Genomic DNA, 22,262 nt, shown 5'->3' with positions numbered 1-22,262 from the left:
CGATTGCCGTATACATTGCACTGCCGTTAAAATGTTTGAAAACACTTCATTTTTAACGGAAATTTTCGACCAATTTGTTTACCAGTATTTTTTCGGGTCCATTTTTTGAAAATATGATGGCTAAGATGTAAGGGATCTTATTTCTTGATTATCAGTGTTGACTGAGATCTTCCCTTGATTTTATGGTTATTTTACAACAATAAAGTACAAAACACAACGCAACGCAACCACATACATTTTGTATATCTATATTGATTTCGAATCAAATTGTTGATAACGATAGTACAGATCGATCAACTTTTCAGCTTTATCATTTGATGAGCGTAAATGTAGTTTGTCATTATCAAAGTGAATGCATTCAAAAAATTCAAAAAATCAAAATAGTTATAGGTAAATCAGTTGTACAAACAATGGAAATGGGAGCTATCTTAAATAACATATTTGTTTTTTCAGCAGCGAATAGATTATGGCTAGTATATAATAGATAAATATCAGTGACCGGTTCGCGCATATTTCTATGCTTGCCTAAATACGCTAGGTAGCATAGATATGCCAAGCATAGCCGCAAACGCAACCGACGCATCGCCGTTCACTCTATATGAACAATGCACATGTTCGTTTATGCAGACGACCGTGCGCATACAATATAGCTCGAATCGAATGGCGACGGGTGCGTTGCGGCTTGCGTCTCCGCTATGCTTAGCATAACTATCAGGCATAGAAATATGCGCGAACCGGTCACTGATAAATATAATAGATTATAATGGAGCTATTTTTGCAGCTCCTATTCGTGGGGGCTATTTGTAAACAACGCATACCGACAGCGATTTTATGATACAATTCCAGATAATAGACTTATATTGATTTGTTTATGCAAACAAAATACAAAAATCAAAAAGTCTATTGTTCTATTTACATTGTGAACATTTTGTTCGGAATAGTATTATAAAGTCGCTGTCCGTATGCGTTTTTCACAAATAGCACTGCTATATCTGTAGCCACAATCTATTCACTGATTTGCAGTGTTGATTGCAAATTTATATAACAAATACTTCAATATTTATCGATATTTGTATTGAGATATATAATACATGCCACTTAAACATCTCCTTAGTTTTATGCACATTACAACGCAAAAACACACACTTAAAAATAAATTATTAGTAACTAATCATTAGTTAAGGTGTTGCGCAAGAGCTGATTGGACAGTTAGAGTAAGTCAACGGTGTTTTCAAGTTCAACAAATTAAAACTAAAGGTCGTCTCTCGTTATTCAAGTCTGTTGACTTCAATACAATATTTCTTCTTGGTCACTTGAAATGATGATAAACTGTACTTTCGGAAATGTTTTGGTTGATAATACGGTCATTCATACGTTTTTATAAAAAACCAACCAAAAACATTGAATGAGATCACGTTTTATATCGTTTCATTGTTGGTTTTTCCGACAATTTTTCTTCTATTGCATGATCATACATATGCTTATCTAATTGATTTGTAATGGTGTTAGTTGGTTTTTGTTTTTGTATTGTTTTCATTTTATCGGCCGCACATCTGGGTAAAATTTGAATATAAGCATTGTAAGAATACTTTTAATTGTGCACGTCCAGCGATTAGACTATGAATATAAATATATTTGTGCATATTTGCCATCAAATAGAAATATGTAGAAATATGTGATATTCGAAATATATCTCGCCATTTGTGTCGTTCGCAAGACGCTTCTCCTTCGTTTACTGAGCTATATGAGCATACCCAAAGGCTTCGACTCAACATATACAGAGAGAGTAAATGAAGGAGAAGCATCTTACGTAAGACACAAGCGGCGAGATATATTGTGAATATAGCATATTTCTATTTGATGGTAAATATGCACAAATATATTTATGTTCATAGTCTAATCGCGGTGCGTCATAGAATCCACATCAATGATATTTTCGTCTGCGACTAAAAAATAAATCATTGTTGTTATTGTATTTTTGTGTAGTTTTGATCGAGAAAAAAAATCGAAAATAAAAAAGATCGAAAATCGTATTTCCATAGAAAAAATTGTCTTAAAAATATTGTACAGAACACAAAAGCATGAAAAGTTTATATCCGATCCAATGGGAGGTAGTCAGCCAGTAACAGATTTGCCGGGTATTGGTGCAGTTAGAGGTGGTCGTTTAAACAATGCTGGGATCACAACAGTAAATCAGTTGGTATTACTTTATCAACGTAAAGGAAGTAGTGAGTTTGAATTTTTTTTGAACAAAATTTGCGGCCAAAATTCATTATGGACAGGCATGACAATGGCGGCTTTGAAAGAGTATGGTGAACAGAAAGTTTCATCGCCAAGTTTCTCACCCCGAAAAGGAGATGTCTTCCCTCTCCCACTCTCAAAGGGTGATACTTTTGCAGTTCAATCAGCAAGCAATTGCTTAATCGACAAGAAGGTAAGAAAAAATTATTTCCAAAGAATGTCAAACAACTTATATGAACAATTTCTATGTTCCAAGTACGAACGAAAGGTATTGGTTGAAAGATCAACTTCGTCACATATCCTTCTAAAAAAATCGATTGAAAGCGTTGAAAACTCAAAAAATGACATCATTTCAAAGGATCGACAGATAAAAAAACTACTTGAATCCAATGACTATTTACAACTACGCTTTGAGGGATATCAAGAAACAATCAAAGAGCTCACTGAAAAAACCGCTTCAAACGATAAACATTTAAAGAAGAAAATAATCGAGCTAAGCGAGAAATTTTCGTCAATGGAGAGTCAATTGAAATCTAATGAATCATCACAATCACGCATTGAAGGGTATTTAAAATTAATCACTCAGTCCAGCAATGAAATCACCTCAAATATTAAGCAAATCAAAGTGAAAGTTATTCAGCTTGATGTGAAAATGTCAATGATAAATCATAAATTGAAAGATTTATCTGAAAAAATGACGTGCTTGGAGGTACGGGTTCAACGGTCGGAAGGGTTAATCAGTGAACTCAGCAAAGAAAATGTTTTGAAGGTGAAACAAACAGAGAAATTATTCGAAGTCAATGAATGTATGCGGTCAAAAATTGAAGAAAACATACAAACCATGAGTATACTCAACGAAAAAACCGATTCAAGTGACAAAGTTCTAATGAAACAAATTGCTGAGTTGGATGAGAAAATTTTATCGAATAGCTGCGAATTTACGAATTTATCCACGAAAGTTGCATCAGTTGATGAAGCGAATTCCAAACTAAAGAAGAAATTACATATTGTATATTGTGTACTTCTGGTTGCTTCTACTTGTTTACTTATTAAAAAAATCAAGTAAAATCGTCAAATTGTGATATTGCGACAAGAAACTGGAATAATCTAAAATAATAAGTTGATTAAAAGACAATAAAAGACAATATTTGTTGAGTTTTTGTGTATATCTATTTATACAGTATTTGTATTTTACAGCGTCTGATACGAATATGTCCCTAATATGTAAATATTCACAAATAGTTTCCGAATAAATTGTTAATATGCGAATATTTTGCGAACACACACAGAAAAATTGATAAAAATTACATTCCGAATATTATTATGTACAATCTTAAAAATGTCAATGGTTCCGAATATGCAAATATTTGATGAATATGCTGCGATTAGACTTTTTTAGTAAAATTTTATAGCGTTAAAACTAGTATGAACTAATAAATGACATATGAACAGAAAAAAATATTTCAAATTACTTTTGATCGGCTTAAATGTTGGAAACGTATTTCATTGGACATAGTCTCTACTAGAGACTCTCTAGGTATCGGAATTAGTAGTACCAATCGTCTAAATCATAATCGCTATCGCTTGAACTCAGCTTCAAGTTACATTAATCGAAAGGAAGTGGTTTTTTCCTTTGCAAAACTACTTTCGGACGCCATGACAAAGATTTTATGGTTGTTTTCTATATTAATTGCGATTTTTTTTTGTCTGTCGGCACTTTGACCAGCTTTCAACAATGCTTGGTAGCTTTTTGTGGTCACTTCAATCTTACAGTTTCCATCCAAACTCACATGTTCCAACTGATTTCCCAACTGCACCATTCGAAACAGTCCATTGCCAGTAATACTTGCTGCATTTTCGAATGGAAAATTAAAGTGCAAGCTAGATAGTAATGGTAGTTCTGCTGTTAACGCAATCAAGTCAGCATCTGTCATACGCACAACTTTGGCCAACTTGATATATCGTAATGTCTTTAGACTCGTCAAACTAACAATGTCGTCTGAATCGATTGAAAATTCTTGTAATTCTAATTTTTCGAGCGGAATATTTTCGTTTGATAGTGCTTCCATAAGCTTCGGTATTGGTTTCAAATCCGTATACTCTACATACATAATATCGAGATGAAGTAACGTCAACTTCTTGAGCCGGGTTAATTTTAGTAAACCTTCGATACTTCCTTTTCTCAAACTCCATATTAATCGGATTCGAGATTCCTTCGGTCCATATGGATAATAAATTTTCAATTCTTCTAAATCTAGTGCATTCTCCACTATCGCATCAATAATAGCATCATGGCATATTGCCAGGGTACATAGTTGCTTGATCTGTGGATTTAATCGTAATATACTGGCAAGTGTAGCAGGGCTTACGCGTACACATTCAATTTCGAGTTTGATCAATTTTGGAAATGTTTGCACCAAAAATTCGCCGCTCGTGTTCATTTTGAAAATCAAAACCTCAAGTTTTGTACATTCTTTAAACACTGTCTCCCAATCCTCATAATCGATCGTACAATTATCTAATTCCAAATATTTTAGGCGCGGAATTAAAGTGGCAAGACCTTTACACGTAATACGCTGCTTTGATAAAGTGAGGCTTTCCAAATTCGTGCTGTATTTTACATAATCATCAAAAGTAAGATACACATTATCAGCATAAACAATAGAAAAAGCCTTAGAAGTTGTGATTAAATGACCGAATTTGCAAAGAACACGCCGTAGTTCGGATTGTTTTCCATAATAGTTGCGCCAAACATTTCTATAATAACGCTTGAACACCTGCTCGCTGATTAATCTGGAGCGATTGCAAACATCCGCAGTTCGACACAAGCTTTCAACATCCAAATATTCAAAAACAGCATTTAAACAATCTTCGTTTAGTTTTAAAAATGGATCAGCTAGCTCCTGAGGCTTCTTTGTGGCTTGCTCAGTGATTTTATTTCTTGTACGCAACCGTTTTGCAATCGGTTCATTTGGATGTGACATTGTGGTTATGAATTTTATCTGAAAATATTGAAGCAATTTTTTTTATTAGTTACAATTATTCGTTTTTTTTTTGCATTAATAAAAGCGAATAAAAGCATCAGCAATAGCAAAATACCTTTAATTTGACTGGAAAATGTGCATTCAACAATGATGTATCAGAAATGTTGATCAAATTGTTGTAGAAATGTTGTTCGAATGCTCTTATTGTTAGAATCTTTGATTGTGAAATGAATTTTACTTAATTTTTATTGAAATTCATGTAAAAAGAGTCAACTTAATACTATTTTTTACCTTGATTTACTTACATTTAATCGCTTCAACGATTAATTTCTTAAATTTGCAAAGATGAAAGATGCTTTCATGAAATTCCAGTGAATGGCGTCTTTATTTGGCGGAATGAAATGTGCTTATATGATATTTCTGTTTCTGTGTTCAAAGTGTTCATTTGTTATAATTGTTCAATTCTTCGAAACTGTTGTAAGGTTTTTGATTTGACAAATGACAGACACTTCTCTCAACGGGGTAACTGTCAGTGAAAATAATCTAAACAAAGCAATTGCCGTGCATGTATGTTCTGATTATTCTTCGTAGAACACTTGTAGTTGTGTGGTGATTAAAGAGATAAATAGCACCTGAATGATTGTAATAAGACATACCGTGTGAAATATACGAGCCGAACAAATGAATGTAATTTAAGTGGAGCGGCTCAGTTTGCGAGTGAATGAAGAAAGTGAGAGAGTGCGTGTCGCTGTAGAGAAGAAAAGAAAGATAATCAATCGTCAAAAGGCACTCATTTAATTCTGATTAAATTGTGAGTACGTGGCTTATTAAATTAGGATGCATTTTCTAAATGCATTTCGTATCCGGATGATCACAGTCATCTTGATACTATTTATATTTTGGCAAATATTCCGACATTGGCCCGGTTCAGACGATTATGCGGTAAGTACAGTTGCATGTAAATGTCATATTATGTTCGCTAATGACATTTAATTTAATCATTTACAGAATTTAGAGCGTGCAATCGGCTCGCCAGTAGTGGTGATGGTATTTTATGAAGCACTCTGTCCAGATTCAAAACATTTTATTCTCAAGCAATTACTGCCATCGTACGACAAAGCTCCGTCACTTATCGATTTTCAATTGGTTCCCTATGGAAAAGCAACGGTATTTTCAATTTCTGTTTTTTTGTTTGTTTGTTCATTTGTTTTCTCTTTGTTTATTCTACTTTCCATAATAAATTGTGTCTGTTTTTCTTTGTCGCTTACACAATAGACGAATACGAATCGAGATGGATCGCTTTCATTCGATTGCCAACACGGACCCGTAGAATGTGAAGCAAATACTTATCATGCTTGCACAATTGAAGCAGTACAAGACCAAAAGGTGTTACTAGATATGATTGCCTGTATGATAAAAAATAATTTTCGGCCAAAAGATGCTATGATTTCGTGCGCCAAAGAAAATCGCGTCGATTACGAAGCAATCACAAAATGTTTTGATAGTCCGCATGGAGCTGAACTGTTAAAATTGCATGGTGAAGCAACAGCCGCCCTCCGACCCCGCGTTTCATTCATTCCAACGATTACACTAGACGGATCACAAGGCAGACAAGCATCGATATTAAAAGATTTACTCGCCGAAGTGTGCAAAATTGTGGCTGGCCATGGACCACTACCAGCACCTTGTCTCTAATCCATCTCTCTTCCGATTACAACGACTACCTTTTCTTACTAAATTTTAGCGACAATTTGTATAAATAACTTAACGCAGTGCAACTAAATGTTACTCATTATTTTCGTTTATAATATTCAACACATGTCATGCATGCGTCACGTCTTCAGTATCAAGTGAAATATTGTTTGTTTACCTTTTCTCTCTGAATTCTATGGATGAGAAGATTAAAATATGCTATTTTCAGTGAGCCGATGATGAACATGTATTGTGACCCGATAAAAGTGTGTTGCTTAAAATAACTTAACGACAAATTGTGTTTATATATACTTACTTTGACATTATTTCTTCTTGTTTTTTTTTTGTATTGACGAACTGACCATTGCATACCAAAAAGATACAGACAACTGCGATATTTATGTAAGAATTTTTTTAGCTAAGAATTTTAAATAAATGAAAAATCGATAAAAAAAATGCATGGAAAAGAAAAGACATTTTCAAAATTACACAATCGTCTTACTTTTTTTTAAATGTTTATTTGTTGAATTCAAAATGTATCCATAAGAGAGTAAATCGCAAATATCTAAAGCAATAGATGATTGGAAAGTATTGAATAGAATCGGAATTAGTCGCTTGATGATGAAATTTCATTGGTTTATTTATCGCCAATTTCCATTGGAGTGTCTTTTTCTGGTTCTTCCTCTACTTTTTCCACATCTGTTTCTTGTTGTTCAATTTCTGGCTCTTCTTCTTTCGTTGTTGTTATTTCACTGAACAAGTATTCATCTTGATAATCTTCCATAATTTTACTCGATCTTGATTCGTCCAAAAACATGCTAAACACTTTTTGAACATCTTCCACCTGAACTTCGGTCGATTTACGGCGTTTGGCCACCAAATGGGCCGTTGTAATCAATTGAATGGCATATCGTAAACTGTTTGTGGTTGCAATACGTGATAAAATGGCAAGTGCATCACTATGTAATGCACAGTCTTCTTCTTCACAACGAATTTTAAGAATTTCTTTAACTTCATTTTTTGTATACGGCACCGTACGAATGATAATCATTCGATCGAGTAAATCAATTGGCATACCATGTGGACCGCGATAATTTGTACCACGAATACGTGTGATTCCACGATTTGTGGCCATTATAACAACTGGTGCCATGTCACTTTCCAGCGCTCGATTTAAATACGAGAAACATTCAATGTCCAGCATGTGCGCTTCATCGATGAACAAAACGCCGGGATTAATTTCAGCTTTGCCTTCTTCGCGCCATTCCATGACTTTGTTATTGATTTGGTCACGTACTTCTTGCTTTATTTCCCCGGTGTCACCCGAAAATAATGCCAAGAAACCATGTGTGCGACTGTTTATGACATCGATTTCGTGCAATGTCACCGTATGAACGACTTCTTTTCGCTTTTGTAATTCTCCTTCGGGACATTGAACGAATCGTGTTTGGGCACCAGTTGCATCGTAATCACGTGCACGTGCAAAACTTCGACCAAGTTTTGTTACTTTACCGGATGCTTTGTCAATTGTAATCACATCGCCGGCCTGAATTTTCTCTTTCAAAAAGCATTCGATGATTTTATTTCCCAAATCGTAATTTGTTTCCATTTCGGTTGTTTTCAATGTGACTTTGCCAATTTTTTGACCCGTTCCCGTTGCCGGACGATCAATTTGTATTTCAACCACTTCACCTTCGATAATTTCAGTTTCTTCTTTTATACGAACGCCAATACTTTTACGAAGTGCCTGTGATAATGCTTCTGTTTTACTCATTTCCAATGAATACACTTCGGAACCGGACATACTGGTGAATGGAGTTTCATTACCAAGTGCCTAATGAAGAAATAGTTTTCGTTTTATTCATTCCAATCGAAATTAATAACAATACAAAAAATGCATACCTTTGCCATGCCAACAGCAATGGCAGTTTTACCCGTCGAAGGTTCACCCGCAATTAAAATGCATCGCCCAGCAATTTTACCTTCGCGCACCATATTCACAACAATTCCAGCCGCACGACGAGCATCCTTCTGTCCGACCATACCTTGTGACACAACTCTGGCTTCAAGAACATCATCCAAACCCAAGCCACGAATGTGTGAATGGGCACCAATTCGTTCGATGCGGGTAACATCGCGTATTTCAATTTTGTCACTTTCTGTCATTTTCTTCTGAAATTAAAATTGAATCATTTAGAAAAAAAGGGCGTTATAAATGTGACTTGTTTCGTGGTTTCCAGAAAACAATCGAAAGCGAAACTCCATCACAACGGTTGTTTATCGAACGTTGCCCGGATCAACCGGTCAACAATTTCGATTTTTTTAGGTTATGTTTCTACAACAAACTACGACTCAATTGTAAAATTCAATTGAAATTTATTTTTTATTGAGATAATGTCCCTAAGAATGATTATATCCGAAGAAAATGAAGGATTTAACACATATTTTGTTGAAAAAATGGGCATAAATATAAATAACTATAAATTGCGTCAAGCTGTTGTTTTCGTAGAAGAAGTACACCACTTACAGAAATTTCAAGCACAAATTAAAAAATACGCACCTTTTTATGGTTTTAAGAGTAAAAAAAATTATATTTTTCTCCACAAAAACTTTTTTATGTTCAACTGTGTTCAAAAGCGAAATTCTATTTACGCACAGTGGGAAAAAGTGTGAAAATCAAATACGACTCTGGTTAAATTGACGCGAACGCGCTTGTTTTTTTGTAAGGTTACTGCCAAACAACAACTGAATTGTCAAATGTCAGAGCGCGGCTGTTGTGTGTGAAGTACAGTCACACACCGGTACGAGCGCATGAGTGTATGTGTGTGCTTGTGAGAGAGCAAATGAGTGTACGAGCATAGAGCGGCGATGAGCATATAGGCGTACTAGATTTTCGTTTGAAATGTGTATTGAAATTGGTAGGTATGTGATTGCCGTGTATATATCAATGCGATTTACATAGTATAAACAATGAAAACAGCAGTGAATTGGGTATTTGGTTGGTCGGCTGTATATGACAGACTATATGAGAATTAGATTTTAGTTTCGGGGCATCAGTTGTTGTTTGGTTCGCAACACAGACTGTGTTAAGCACAGGCGACCGTGTAATATACACATATATTCAATATTGGTTTATTCATTTCTCAGACGATTCGCATTTTATTTTTATTATTCGGTTCAGCACCATATTTTGGCTCGTCGTTCCTTTGTGTCTCTTTTATTTCACTGTTCATAAACATACGTCGATTGAGTAAGCACAGTTGATGGTGAATTTTGAGTGTAAATTGTTTTCACTGTTGCAAACAGTTGTGCTGTGTGTGTTTTTTTTCCTGCTTGACGATTGAAATATAGTGCTGAATTAGTGAATACATGCCCGACGAAATCAAATAGTACGAGAGAATTTTGAATAGCGCCGAATGCAAAGCATTAGAAAGGGAGAAAGACGAGCAAAATAAAGACAGGAAAGTGTTTGTTCAACTAAAATCGATACAACATCGTCATTCACCATTGAAATCCGATTCAATAGTGTCGTTTGTGCGGTGCAAGAATGAAATGAATTGTGCGTCTTGTTACTGCGAATTTCAGTTTGTCTTTCATTCGGCATAATAAAAATTCTTATATACGTATGGATGCTTTGTAGCGTGCAACAGGCGCTCCCAAAATTCAATTCACTTACAAACTAATTTGAATTGGAAGAATCTTTTGTACGGATGAGTGAATTTCTAAAACAAAAAAACACACACACACACACACACACACAAAGAATCAATCAAAGTTAAATCCGCATCGTTATATAGAACACGACCAGCTGAGATCTATTGAGGAACTATTAAAACTATAAATAATAGAGAAAAAAACATATGTGAAGTTTACACAAACTGTTTTTGTTCACATTCAAATACGAAGGCAAGCTAAATTACCCAACACACAGTTTGCCACATCGTCGAGTGAATTACACATATATGTATTCAAATTCGAAACGAGATTTAACGATAAAAAAAAACAGTCATAAATATGAGTTAATGCCGAATATTGAAATCGGTTAGTGTCTCTTTTGTTCTTTCTCTCTTTATTGTTGAAACGTGTTACATAGACAACGGTTTGGGTTTATATTGAATACAATTCACAACAAAGAATACCTGCATATTCTGCACTGTGGTGTATATTATTATGGCCTGCTATTAGTTATTACTGTTTTGCTGTGTATGTGAATACTTGATCGGTTGCCAAAAACTAAAGTGAATTTCAAAACGCAAAACAACGAACAAAAACACACAAAATTTGTCTCGAGATCTGGATCTTTTGAAAAGTACTTGTGATTTGAAGGAGAATTTAATGCGATAGACATCGTCTGTCTCATTTGAATATTTTGTTGAAATCTAGTTGTTCTGAGCGTGTGTGATCAATATCGCCTCTGCTTAACGCTCTCGAACAAAATAGATTCAGGATCATAAAATTTGTGATCACTTTGCTGTAAGAAACTAAAACACAATGGATCCGTTAAGGTAGGTTGTTAAATGGTAATTGAATTTGTGTTATGAGATATGCGGTTCAAATGTAGAAAATAAATAATATAGTGAACGAACGAGCTTGAATGTCTTTTTTTCTTCATTTCTGACGAAAACAAAATGCATCCCAATGTCATGATAATGATAACACTGAATGTCTGTGACCGCAATTCCAAAACCCGTTTCTTTTGAAACAAAACGTATAACAAACAAAATCATCATCTGCAGCGCGTTAAAACCTGCATGTTAAATAATATGCCGTTAAACAAAATAGCTGCTTGTTTCGTCTTGTTTTTTTAACATTATTATAACAACCAAATGGGCGTCATTAGAATGATCTAAGTTTCAGTAAAATTGATATAATTTCGTCAAATGCCGTCATGATTGTAATTTGATTTTTATGATCATATGAACTGGCCAGAATATTCGTGACCTCAAGAAATTTATCAAAATAAAACTGCAACTTGCCCATACATTTTTTATATGAACATGTTGCTCTTTTACTTTAACAAATTTCTTGAGCTCACGAATATTCTAACCGATTCATATGATAACTGATCATTTTTTGACGATATTTTTGCCATGTACGAAATTAATATGATTGGCGTCATAATATCATTTAGTCACCGTGACTCATTTATTTTAATTGTCGCATCAAAGCCATGTTTACTTGCTTCAATGTATATTGGATCTTATTTAAAGGCGAAAAAAAGTGAGTCGCTTTCAATCAGATGCGATAGCCTCTTGACACCGAAAGCCTGGCATTTTTTGATGTGATTTTTGAACCGTTCTCATTTTAAATTGTAAATCACCTTTCTCAATCATTTCTCTCTATTTTTAATTTTTTTCTGCTTCGGAATCTGATGAAAGAAATGCGAAGAAAGTGTGCAAAAAGAATTCTTTCCGCTTGTGTCGGCCGCATATCGGAATTCGCAATTGAAAATGTTGTTATCAGTTCGGTTATATTCCATTGTAATTACGTATTAAGAGAAATATTTATTATTCGGAGTGAGTAGAGTGTGTCAATTTTTTTTTTTCATTTGAATATGATAATATTTTTTAAACTCGAATATTTATAAAATGTTGAGCATTCATTTGACGGTCGTATGTCAATTCTCTCGAGTGTGTGTATTATTCAAATTTTATTTACTAAAAGAGTTTGCAGCGAATTTTCAAGTGATTTCGGTGTAAAAGAAGCAAACGAACCAAACCAATCATATCAACTGGAATGCATTTTCCATTTAATTTGCCAATCGTAAAATGACACTTTCGATGAGTGTCATATTGGTTTTTATTGATTGGTTCAATGTGTCGACATAATTCAGTTCAATCATCACGTATTATGCCAATGCTTTCCAAACCGGTTCGAAAATAATAATTAGTTCACTGTTTTCTCAATTTGCTAATTGAACCGAATCGATTGCGAACAGCAGCTATAACAACTAGATCGTGTGTAAATTGCAAAAACTTTCTCTAGCAGTGATAATTTTATGTTATCACAGTCCCTGTTCGGTGTCACCGCACATCGTATGTTTTATTAGAAAATCACGTTGCCATTGTTGCTTTAAACCCCACTTACCAAAATCAATATATATTTTCACGCATAAATCGGTTATCACCTGATTGCAACGAAACTATTAATGTTTAATCTAATCATTGTATTTGATTTGTGGACATTTCCAACATTCAGGATTTCTGCCAAAATGCTTGGCGTCAAATCAAATCGCTTGAACAATTTAGCTATTAAAATGTTATTCAATTCAAAATGACGACGTAAATAAATGATTCAGTTAAATCAGTTTAGTGTTTTTGTCATCGTTGACATTAAATACACACTCGTAAACCACATGACAAAAAGAGACTCTCTCCATTGAATAATAATGGCTTTTATGTTATTTGCTCAAAGCCAATTATAGTAATTGCGATAGCAATTTTCTTAGAGGGCAAAAAAGCAGCGCTGCTTCTGTTTTTATACACGACAATAATAATAATCTTCGAATTTGTCTTTCGGCAGTAAAATGCGTAAACAACATTATAATTATTTTCGGTTGTGCGCCATTGATGTGAGAGACGTAAACGTGCGACAAGATTGTGATACGGCTTGTGTTTGCAAATTCTTAAATTGTTTACCGAAAATGGCCATGATATATCATGCCAACACATCATTACTAAATTAAGCGAGAAAGTGGATATTTTCCGATGATTCCGAAACGACTCTACTTCAATCTAAATTCGATTTTTTTACTCTATCTCTAGCATCAACCTCAATATTGTAGCTCATGCTACATTAAATGTCAGAACACTTTAAAATTGGCGCCACTTTGTCTCGATCGGTACTCGAGCAATTTTTAAATGAAAATTTGTTCTAGGTTATCGATTTTTATTGCCAAAAAGCTAATAAATTCGTTACATCATCTCGAAAAGATGATTTCTAGAAGTTTGCTTGTATTTATTCAAATTTATTTTCCTTTTTATTGAGACACATGCATTGTGAAGGTGACTCCATGATAGACTTCGTTTAATTAGTCTTTTGACAAAGTTCGGGATAGTATATACATTTTAATGGATGCCAATTCAAGTGTTCATTAATTTACTTCGAGTATTTGTTCTATTTGTTTTGTTCTCCTTTCCATTCACATGCAAAAAGCAAATATGTGCCGATTTATTATGTAATCACCATTACACGAGTTGTGCTCGTTCTTCATTTGCACTACTACAAGAACACTTTGCATACATTGTTTTTCTCTTTCTCTTCCCATTCACTTAATTCGATCAATTCATGGCACTTGGAATTTAGCAGCAACAAATGAATTTAACATGTGAACATTTCAAAGTGAACTTGTCGAATAGACAAACGAATGAACAAAAACTACCTAACATTCAGTAGAATTCCATAATATGAATCGAATTCTATTGATATTGATATGGGGAATGTTGTTGGCAACGACAATTTAACCTCATAAATCGAGAAATTATTTCCAATTGCCATTATTAGCAGTGTTTTTTTTTTGTTCGTCTGCATCACAACCCATAGGAAACAATTTCAAGATCGTCATCTAAAATCGCATAAATAAAATTAGTTTCACATTCTTATCAGCCATCATCAAAACGATTCGAAAAATTTATAAGTCAGTAAATCATATTTTAATTCCATGCACACGCAATATGGTGGGAAAAATTGATTTCAATTGAATTTGTCTCCTCAATTAATGAATGCCTTTGGATGAAACCGAACCTGCTTGCCCCTTTTTTCTTTGTTACTTCTCTCTCTCTCTCTCTCTCTCTCTCTCTCTTTGTCTCTCGGCAGCATTCAAAGTAATTTTACACAAAAAAAAAACACATGAATGCAATGCAATCAGCTGTGAACAAAAACATAATAAAAAATTACGTGGTGTGGTATCTATAGCTTTGTCAATCAGCCGCAATTGAATGCAATTTATGAACAACATTTTTTTTGCGTATCATATCGCTGTAGAAGCTCGGCACGAGGTGAATGCAACCATTTATTCATGAAACGAAATAAATAAATTTGTTTGCCCCGTTTTAATTTACAAAGTACAAAGATTAACCAGAAATACATTGACACGTGCGAAAACGAGATATTGATTTAGAATTTAAAAAACACACACATCGAGGCTCCGAATTTGTGATCTTCTCTCCCAAATGAAAATAAAGTCAAAACAAACCAAATTGTTGCAAAAAAAATAAAAATATGCATAACGCCACATGAAATAGCATTTGATAAAAAAACCTGTTTGGTTCAAAGACCAACTGGTATTCATAGATAAAAGCGAAAATCGATATTTGTTTGGGAATTCATTAACGAATTGAGTGCTCTTGATCTTCTGCAATAATAACACGTCATTTACATATGATTTTTGCTTTGAGCACTTTCAATGTTTGTGTTTGTTACCAAAATAGTCAAAACTCTCACTTACACGACTGCCGTATTTCTATCACATCATCGCTTAACGGGCATTTGGACACATGCCGGTTTTTCAAACATTCTCATCATATTAGATAACAAACGAATCTGTTCTATTAATATGATGACTTCATGGCGGGAGCAGTCGAGAGTAATAAACAAAGTCGCTTCACAAAATATTTGTATTCGACATGCGACACGCATCGATAACAATGTACTTGATTTACACTGTACCACACACGAATATCATCCATTCAAAAATAGCTGGCACGTGATTTATTTGAGCAAAATGTCCCGTATCAAACAACGACGCGCATATCGATTTGACAATTTAAAGATGACAAAAAAATATACTTGTTGCGTGATTTAAAGAATATTTTTCCACTTTGAACTTACTTTTCTACGGAATAAACAATGGCGAAAAAGTGGCCTTGCGCTGTTTATATTGGATTCGTCAATGCTTTTACTTATGACGCTTTTATAAACATCGAAGCATTGCATGTTCAAAGGTTGAATTAATAAGCCAATTAAATGACGATCGATAAAAATTCCATGGGCGAGGACAAAATGCAGCGAAATGGAAAATGTTTTTTTTTTTTTGCCGTGGCAATAAAAATCATCGCATCGAATATGTGGGTATATAAAATTCTCGCAAACATTAATATTTGGAGTGACACAAAGTGAACGACTAGTCGATTGTGCATAATGACAATCAAGCGAACGGTGAAAAATGTTTGAATAGTGTATCGATTTAGTTGAGATAGAGCACATAACGGTATGCTATGATTATAAAAATTGCATTATTCATCACATCCGATATGCTATTTGTGAAACAAAAAACATGATTGAAAACATGTTGGTTTTATTTGTAGATTACGTCAATCGGTTGCTTACAAATTACGTGATTTATGACTTTGACAATGATGTTTTGACCACGTTTATCGGCGATGCATTGTTTTCTGACTCTTTTTTTACTCTCTTACAATTAAATGAAGAATCATTTGAGCATTGCAAAACACGTAATTCATCGTTGAATATATCAAACGTTCCATTGTTCACTATCAGTATTGACCGCATATTTAATTTTCCACAATTTAAAAAAAAAATTTTTTATTTGATTCAATAGATGGCTTTTTTAAGTGATTTCCGCTCTGTTTACAGTAATAAATAGAATTTAGAAACCATTCGTCATCAAAAACGACACTAACCAAAACAACAATCATTTCTTTCATTTTTCATTACAGTATTGGATCAAGTGCACTTAGCTTAAATCAGCGGTAAGTATCAAAACCCAAACAATTCTGTTTATTTATTATTTCTTAATTGATCATTGAAAATAGTTTATTCGTTATATGTATTCGATAATTCTGTATTTTGCTTGATAATTGAAGATAAAAACTGCTTTTATTTTCATCTTCTTTCATTCCACTCATTTGACAGGAAAAAAAATATGCTGAACTCATTATGAATCAACTTTGCATAGAAAGTTCTGTCTTTATTATTTTTCTTTCTGTTTATTTATTTTTTTATGTTGATTGCACGCATGTTTCTTCGATTTGTAGTCGATATTATCGTTTTTGTAAAGTACTTACTGCCATTCCAATAATATACAAATCAAATGAATCATCATCGTCGACGACAGCGAAGTGGGGATATTTTTGCGATATTTTATCATTTTAATGATTCAACACGACAAGTATATCATTATCGATTTTGAGAGTTGAACTGAAGTATTATGGACTCCATTTGACGATTAAAAAACCATTTACACATTGAACTGACGAACATCGATTATGCGGAAATGTGATGATTTTCCTATTTCTATTCATTATGATGACGAAAAATCAATCGATTATATATAAATTGCTTTTGGTGTACTCAAAGTTTTACGTAGACGTGTCATAATGACTTCAAGATACGTCTACATTTTTTATTCAATCAAAATCGACACAATAGGTAATTAAAATTAGATAGCTGGTCAGAACATCGTGGTGTGAAAAAAAAAATCCAGCCACATAACATTCCTTCGGATACTACAGAATGACAGTAATCTATGTTCGTTTTGAAGATTCTCAAGTGTGTACTTGTGTTTTCAAAATAAAGACAACTTTGAACAAGCGTTGAGTTAATTTAATTTTCAATTAGTGACATAAATTGTTCATGTCAATCGCATATTGATAAAATGGAGTTAATATAGTGCTTCGCTGATTGTGAAAACGTGATGAATGAAGTACTTGACAAAATTGAATAATGTGCTACGCATATTTTTGACGACATTAATGAGAAACACAAAAAAACGAATTCATTTGACTATAGATCAGCATGCAATGTCATAAATTGCAAATAATTTTTTTCGATTAATTTTTGGAATTTATGCACCCACATAAATAAGACTTAAATTGACTTCTATTCCATTTGACCCCCCGAAAAAAAGGTTCGAAGAGACGGAAGAACAGAAATCAGAAGATGCATTTCGTGAAGTAATTACAAGTTGTCGTTCCCTCAGTACCTATGAACCAAACAACTTAAATAGTGCACTGCCACAGGTAAAATACGTGATAAATGTCCAATGTACGTTGATAGCGGTGATGTAATTTTGTGGTATGTTTCTTTTATAAATTAGATTTTTGCTGCTACAACGGCTGCATCGTTTCACATTGTAATTGGTATATCGTTAGCTTTCTCCGCGGTTTTCGTGCCTCAGGTAGAAGACGAAGACAGTGATTTAAGACTAACAGTAACACAAACATCATGGATATCTTCCATAATTGTGCTTTCGGTGCCTGTTGGCTGTTTGATTGCAGCAATTCTGATGGAATGGTTGGGACGTTTAAAAACAATTAAATTGGCAGCAATTCCTTGTGTCATGGGATGGCTTTTGATAGCCAATGCAACCTCTATGGACTTAGATGTACTTTCCACATTTTGGGTGATATTGTTTGGTCGCATTTTAACTGGTTTGGGTTCGGCGATAGGCACAAGTCCGGCGATTGTTTATATTACAGAAGTAGCACGGCCAGATTTACGAGGTTTCAAATATTCCTTACCCATTTATTTTTTATCTTAGGTTTGATTATGTTTACAATTAATTAAAATTGACTTTTCTTCCATTTGACTTAAAAAAAAGGTTCATTAATATCAGCGGCACCAACTTTAGCCTCGCTCGGTCAGCATCAATAAATTGTTCATTTTATTTTATTGTTTAGTATCATCCCAATAAAATGGCAAATAAAATTTATGGTTTATTTATGATTGCAGGCATGGTTATATCATACGCAAAAGGAGGTAAAATAAATCACAACCTGAACATCATGAAATGTGCATTTTGTTAATGAAATCTTCCAAAAAAAAAAAAAAAAACATTTCAGCATTTATGGGATGGCGCATGCTTGCTTGGCTGTCAATCATCTACACAATTGTTCCGGTCATTTTCATTCACATCTTTGTGCCTGAGTCGCCGGTTTGGCTTGTCAGCAAAGGATCCATTGAAGAAGCAGCACGTTCGCTAAAGTTCCTCTACAAAAACTATCCACAACCAGAACACACGGTATATATACAATACACGCATGCACACAATCATAAAAATGAGGCAATAAAACTTAAAAGGAAATGACTAATAAAAAATTTTGTTACATCTACCATTTTATATATTCAGGCTCAATCGCTTTCCGATATGCACTTGACTAGTTTGCAACGTGAAAAGGAAAAGAATTTCCGTGGCAAGAATATGCCAAAGAATTTCTCCGTTACATCATTCACACCGATGCAAAGTGAAGGTTTTCGCAGCTCAAAATGGGCCGGCTTTTTTCGTCCAACGGGTTATAAGCCAATGATAATTTTATTCTTTTTGTTCTTGATTCAACAATTCAGTGGAATTTATATTACATTATTTTATGCCGTCACATTTTTTAATGTAAGTTCAGACATAAACTTCGATCATAAATTGTTGCCTTTCCACACCTTTGATATGTGTGTGAGAGTGTTCGGCATTATTTTTTGTGAAAATGGTGCGCAATGGCACATAATTCATTCACACGGCCATTAATTTTGTTTTGAAACAATCATAAATTTTATTTTTTCCACTTATTTCGCATCATTTTTTTAGGATATTGGAAGTAAAGTGAATGCTTATCATGTATCGATTTGTATCGGTATAACGCGATTCGTGATGTCACTATGCAATGCATGGTTTTTAAAGAAATTCAAACGTCGACCGTTAGTAATGGTTTCGGGAATCGGCATGGCCATCGTTATGTTCATCTCAGGCACTTTTACCAAGTGGATCAAAGATGGTACGTGAATTTGAAAAAAATATTTGATATGTCCATTGTTATGATTGTATATTTTCTGTTCGTTTCTTTTTTATTTTTAAAAAAAGGCACTTCACAACAAGCATGGGTACCAGTTGTTTGTATGTTACTGTACGTTTGCTTTTCAATGGTCGGATTGTTAACAATTCCATGGACAATGACAGCAGAGCTGTTTCCAAACGAAATTAGAGGAGTCGCTCATTCTATTTCTTACTCGATGGCAAATATTTTGATGTTTGTCGCCATTAATGTTTATCGGTAAGTGTTGTTTTTCTTTGCCCTTTTCTGTTTTTTGATCGATAAAACTCATTTTACCATTTCTAGGGATTTAACCAAATTTTTGGGTGGTTCTCATGCAATTCAATATTTCTTTGCCGGTGTATCGATTATTGCCGTTTTCTTTGCACTTCTATTCCTACCCGAGACATTTGGAAAGAAGTTGTCCGAAATTGAAGACCATTTCAGAGGCAAGAGTAAACCAAAAACAACAACAAAACCGAAGAAGCCAATACACAATCGTAAACCCAAACAAACACTTCAAACCGTTAATGAATCGGAAAAAATGATGAACGGTGCTGAAAATGTCTGAACACCCATCGATGCTTTTTATAAAATGTCCATCACACACACACATGCACGCACAGACACAATCAGTGCTTAATTATTTTGAATTCGCGTTTTTTTCTTTTTAATTTGATTATTAGATAGGGTTATTTGAACTAAACCGTTTTGACAAATTAAAATTTGAGCATAGAATTCCGTTCGCAATGACAATAAGAATAAGATTTTAAGTGATTCATTTTTTCTTCTTCTCCTCTATAGTCTAGGTTCAGTCGTTCGATTAATGAATGTTACTTAATTATAGTATATCATAGAAATTGCGTTCATCATCTCCAAGCGACCATGATTTATCTGAAACAAAAGTGCTGTGAAAACGAAGCTAAAAATTCAATTTCCAAGTACACCGAACCAAAATGTCTTTTTAGCATTTTCATTTAATGTCGCAATGGCGTCTTTGTTCAGTCTCTCAAGACATTTATATTTTGATTTTGATAATCTAGAGTTTTATTGTGAAAATCTCACTATATATCTTTTATAAGACGGCTGCTCTTCGATATTGGTTTTTTTTCGCTGAAATTTTACTTAATTTTTTCTTTGTCATAGTAACTGTAGTGATCGATCTCAAAAAGATTGATGCATCGATTGAGCATTAGTTTATTTATTCTTTACAATGCAACTAGATTTTCAATCGCACAATAATAATTCAAAAGTCACCTGTTTTCAATATGGAATCTTAAGTATTTCATCTTCCTCATTTGAGCTAACTGGTGATACCATAAGTGGAACAAACTTTACTTAACATTTATTGCAAATTCGAATAATGAGCAAATTTTCGACATTTTTTTTCTTTTTAAATTTATTTTCTACTTAATTTTAAAAAAAAATAATGATTCAAAACGTTGTAATAAAAAGAAATAATATTAAACTGTAAAATTGGTTTCATCGTTATTCACTGTAAGTGAGTGAGCCTTGGATTCGAACCCAAAAGTTTTTGATTAATTTGAACTGTGACAGATTAAAATATTTTAAGCATCTTTCTCTCTTTCGATTCATAAGTTCAACAAACCTGTTGCTATATTGATGTAAGTATTTATACAACTTGTTCACCATGATTTCGCATCAATGTTTTTTACAAAACAAATTGAAATGTGTTTGGCTCCCACAGCTTAACAAAGTTGTACAACAATCAAAACGAACATTTGCAATACTGTCCACTTCAGCTTCCTACGCAGCGCATTTCACCAACACATTGTTGATGTAAAATATTGTTGTGATTCTTCGTTAGAATGCCAACGGAAGTTTACCAACTCATTAAAATTTATACACCTCAAACCCACATCGACGACAAACCCGTACGTTTTCTCTCTCTCTGCGCATTCTTTGCATACAAGTTGAGTTACCGCTTTCAATCGATTCGGATAGATAGCTAATGGCAATTTGTAAACTCGTATAAATGGAGAATGGGAAAATTGGTAAAAATATGACGACGATATTCAATTGACCTGATTTAATTCCGCGAGAGTGAATGAATTGCTCACAATTCAACGAAACCGTATGGTATATTCGAGTGTTTTGAGAAAGGATATAATTTTTAAACATGAACGACTCTTTACAATGACATTTTCCATGTGAGCACAGTGTTTTTGAGAGCACCCAGGGAAAAAAATAGACTGAAGCTAATGTAAAATATTTCAAAGTAAATTATTCACGCTTTTTCTTATGAGAATTGAAAAGTGCTTGGCTTTTGTCTCTTTTGGTTTTTTACATTTGACTTGAGACAAGGGAGCTCAACGGAACGATTCTATTCTAATTTTTCACTTACACGAATCACAGCATGTTGCATACGACCCTTGCTCGGGCAAATAAATAAAGAAACAAATAGAAATCAACTTCAAAGGAATTGTATTGAAGCGAAAAAGAGAGACCTATTCACCTTAGTGTTGTAAAGTTGATGCTTTTCTTCATTAATGATGCTTTATTGGAACTGAAAAGACAAAAGAGCATTCGGTATCTCGTCACATATGCAAATAACAATAGAATT

The 22,262-nt window shown here is 33.8% G+C and overlaps 5 protein-coding genes across 5 annotated transcripts; 3 read left to right on the top strand and 2 right to left on the bottom strand.

Annotated features, from left to right (window-relative positions):
- The first annotated feature begins 1,840 nt into the window (after nucleotides 1-1,840).
- Nucleotides 1,841-3,307, top strand: LOC116343667. Its single transcript, XM_031771871.1, has 3 exons — nucleotides 1,841-1,863; nucleotides 2,043-2,434; nucleotides 2,498-3,307. The coding sequence occupies exons 2-3, from the start codon at nucleotides 2,105-2,107 to the stop codon at nucleotides 3,305-3,307; spliced, it is 1,140 nt and encodes a 379-aa protein (XP_031627731.1). The 5' UTR covers nucleotides 1,841-1,863; nucleotides 2,043-2,104.
- A 117-nt stretch (nucleotides 3,308-3,424) lies between these two features.
- LOC116343737 lies at nucleotides 3,425-5,548 on the bottom strand. The gene is made up of 3 exons (XM_031771954.1): nucleotides 5,531-5,548; nucleotides 5,341-5,439; nucleotides 3,425-5,243 (listed from the first exon to the last, which is right to left on the bottom strand). The coding sequence occupies exon 3, from the start codon at nucleotides 5,223-5,225 to the stop codon at nucleotides 3,843-3,845; it is 1,383 nt and encodes a 460-aa protein (XP_031627814.1). The 5' UTR covers nucleotides 5,226-5,243; nucleotides 5,341-5,439; nucleotides 5,531-5,548; the 3' UTR covers nucleotides 3,425-3,842.
- Nucleotides 5,549-5,767: 219 nt separating this feature from the next.
- On the top strand, nucleotides 5,768-7,299 carry LOC116343738 (GILT-like protein C02D5.2). The gene is made up of 3 exons (XM_031771955.1): nucleotides 5,768-6,167; nucleotides 6,234-6,392; nucleotides 6,501-7,299. The coding sequence occupies exons 1-3, from the start codon at nucleotides 6,063-6,065 to the stop codon at nucleotides 6,918-6,920; spliced, it is 684 nt and encodes a 227-aa protein (XP_031627815.1). The 5' UTR covers nucleotides 5,768-6,062; the 3' UTR covers nucleotides 6,921-7,299.
- Nucleotides 7,300-7,402: 103 nt separating this feature from the next.
- Nucleotides 7,403-9,657, bottom strand: LOC116343736 (ruvB-like helicase 2). Its single transcript, XM_031771953.1, has 3 exons — nucleotides 9,478-9,657; nucleotides 8,820-9,089; nucleotides 7,403-8,751 (listed from the first exon to the last, which is right to left on the bottom strand). The coding sequence occupies exons 2-3, from the start codon at nucleotides 9,081-9,083 to the stop codon at nucleotides 7,555-7,557; spliced, it is 1,461 nt and encodes a 486-aa protein (XP_031627813.1). The 5' UTR covers nucleotides 9,084-9,089; nucleotides 9,478-9,657; the 3' UTR covers nucleotides 7,403-7,554.
- Nucleotides 9,658-9,940: 283 nt separating this feature from the next.
- Nucleotides 9,941-21,078, top strand: LOC116343753 (facilitated trehalose transporter Tret1-2 homolog). The gene is made up of 11 exons (XM_031771975.1): nucleotides 9,941-11,422; nucleotides 16,595-16,627; nucleotides 17,785-17,896; nucleotides 17,974-18,379; nucleotides 18,478-18,516; nucleotides 18,609-18,635; nucleotides 18,719-18,897; nucleotides 19,006-19,263; nucleotides 19,456-19,642; nucleotides 19,729-19,918; nucleotides 19,985-21,078. The coding sequence occupies exons 1-11, from the start codon at nucleotides 11,409-11,411 to the stop codon at nucleotides 20,247-20,249; spliced, it is 1,710 nt and encodes a 569-aa protein (XP_031627835.1). The 5' UTR covers nucleotides 9,941-11,408; the 3' UTR covers nucleotides 20,250-21,078.
- Nucleotides 21,079-22,262: the final 1,184 nt, after the last annotated feature.

This window comes from Contarinia nasturtii, unplaced genomic scaffold (genome assembly GCF_009176525.2).
Source record: "Contarinia nasturtii isolate CC-2019 unplaced genomic scaffold, AAFC_CNas_1.1 Cnas_scaffold_1037, whole genome shotgun sequence".
In the NCBI taxonomy this organism is placed as follows: domain Eukaryota; kingdom Metazoa; phylum Arthropoda; class Insecta; order Diptera; family Cecidomyiidae; genus Contarinia; species Contarinia nasturtii.
Note: the sequence above shows the minus strand (reverse complement) of the source record. Positions and strands in the feature narration are given on the sequence as shown.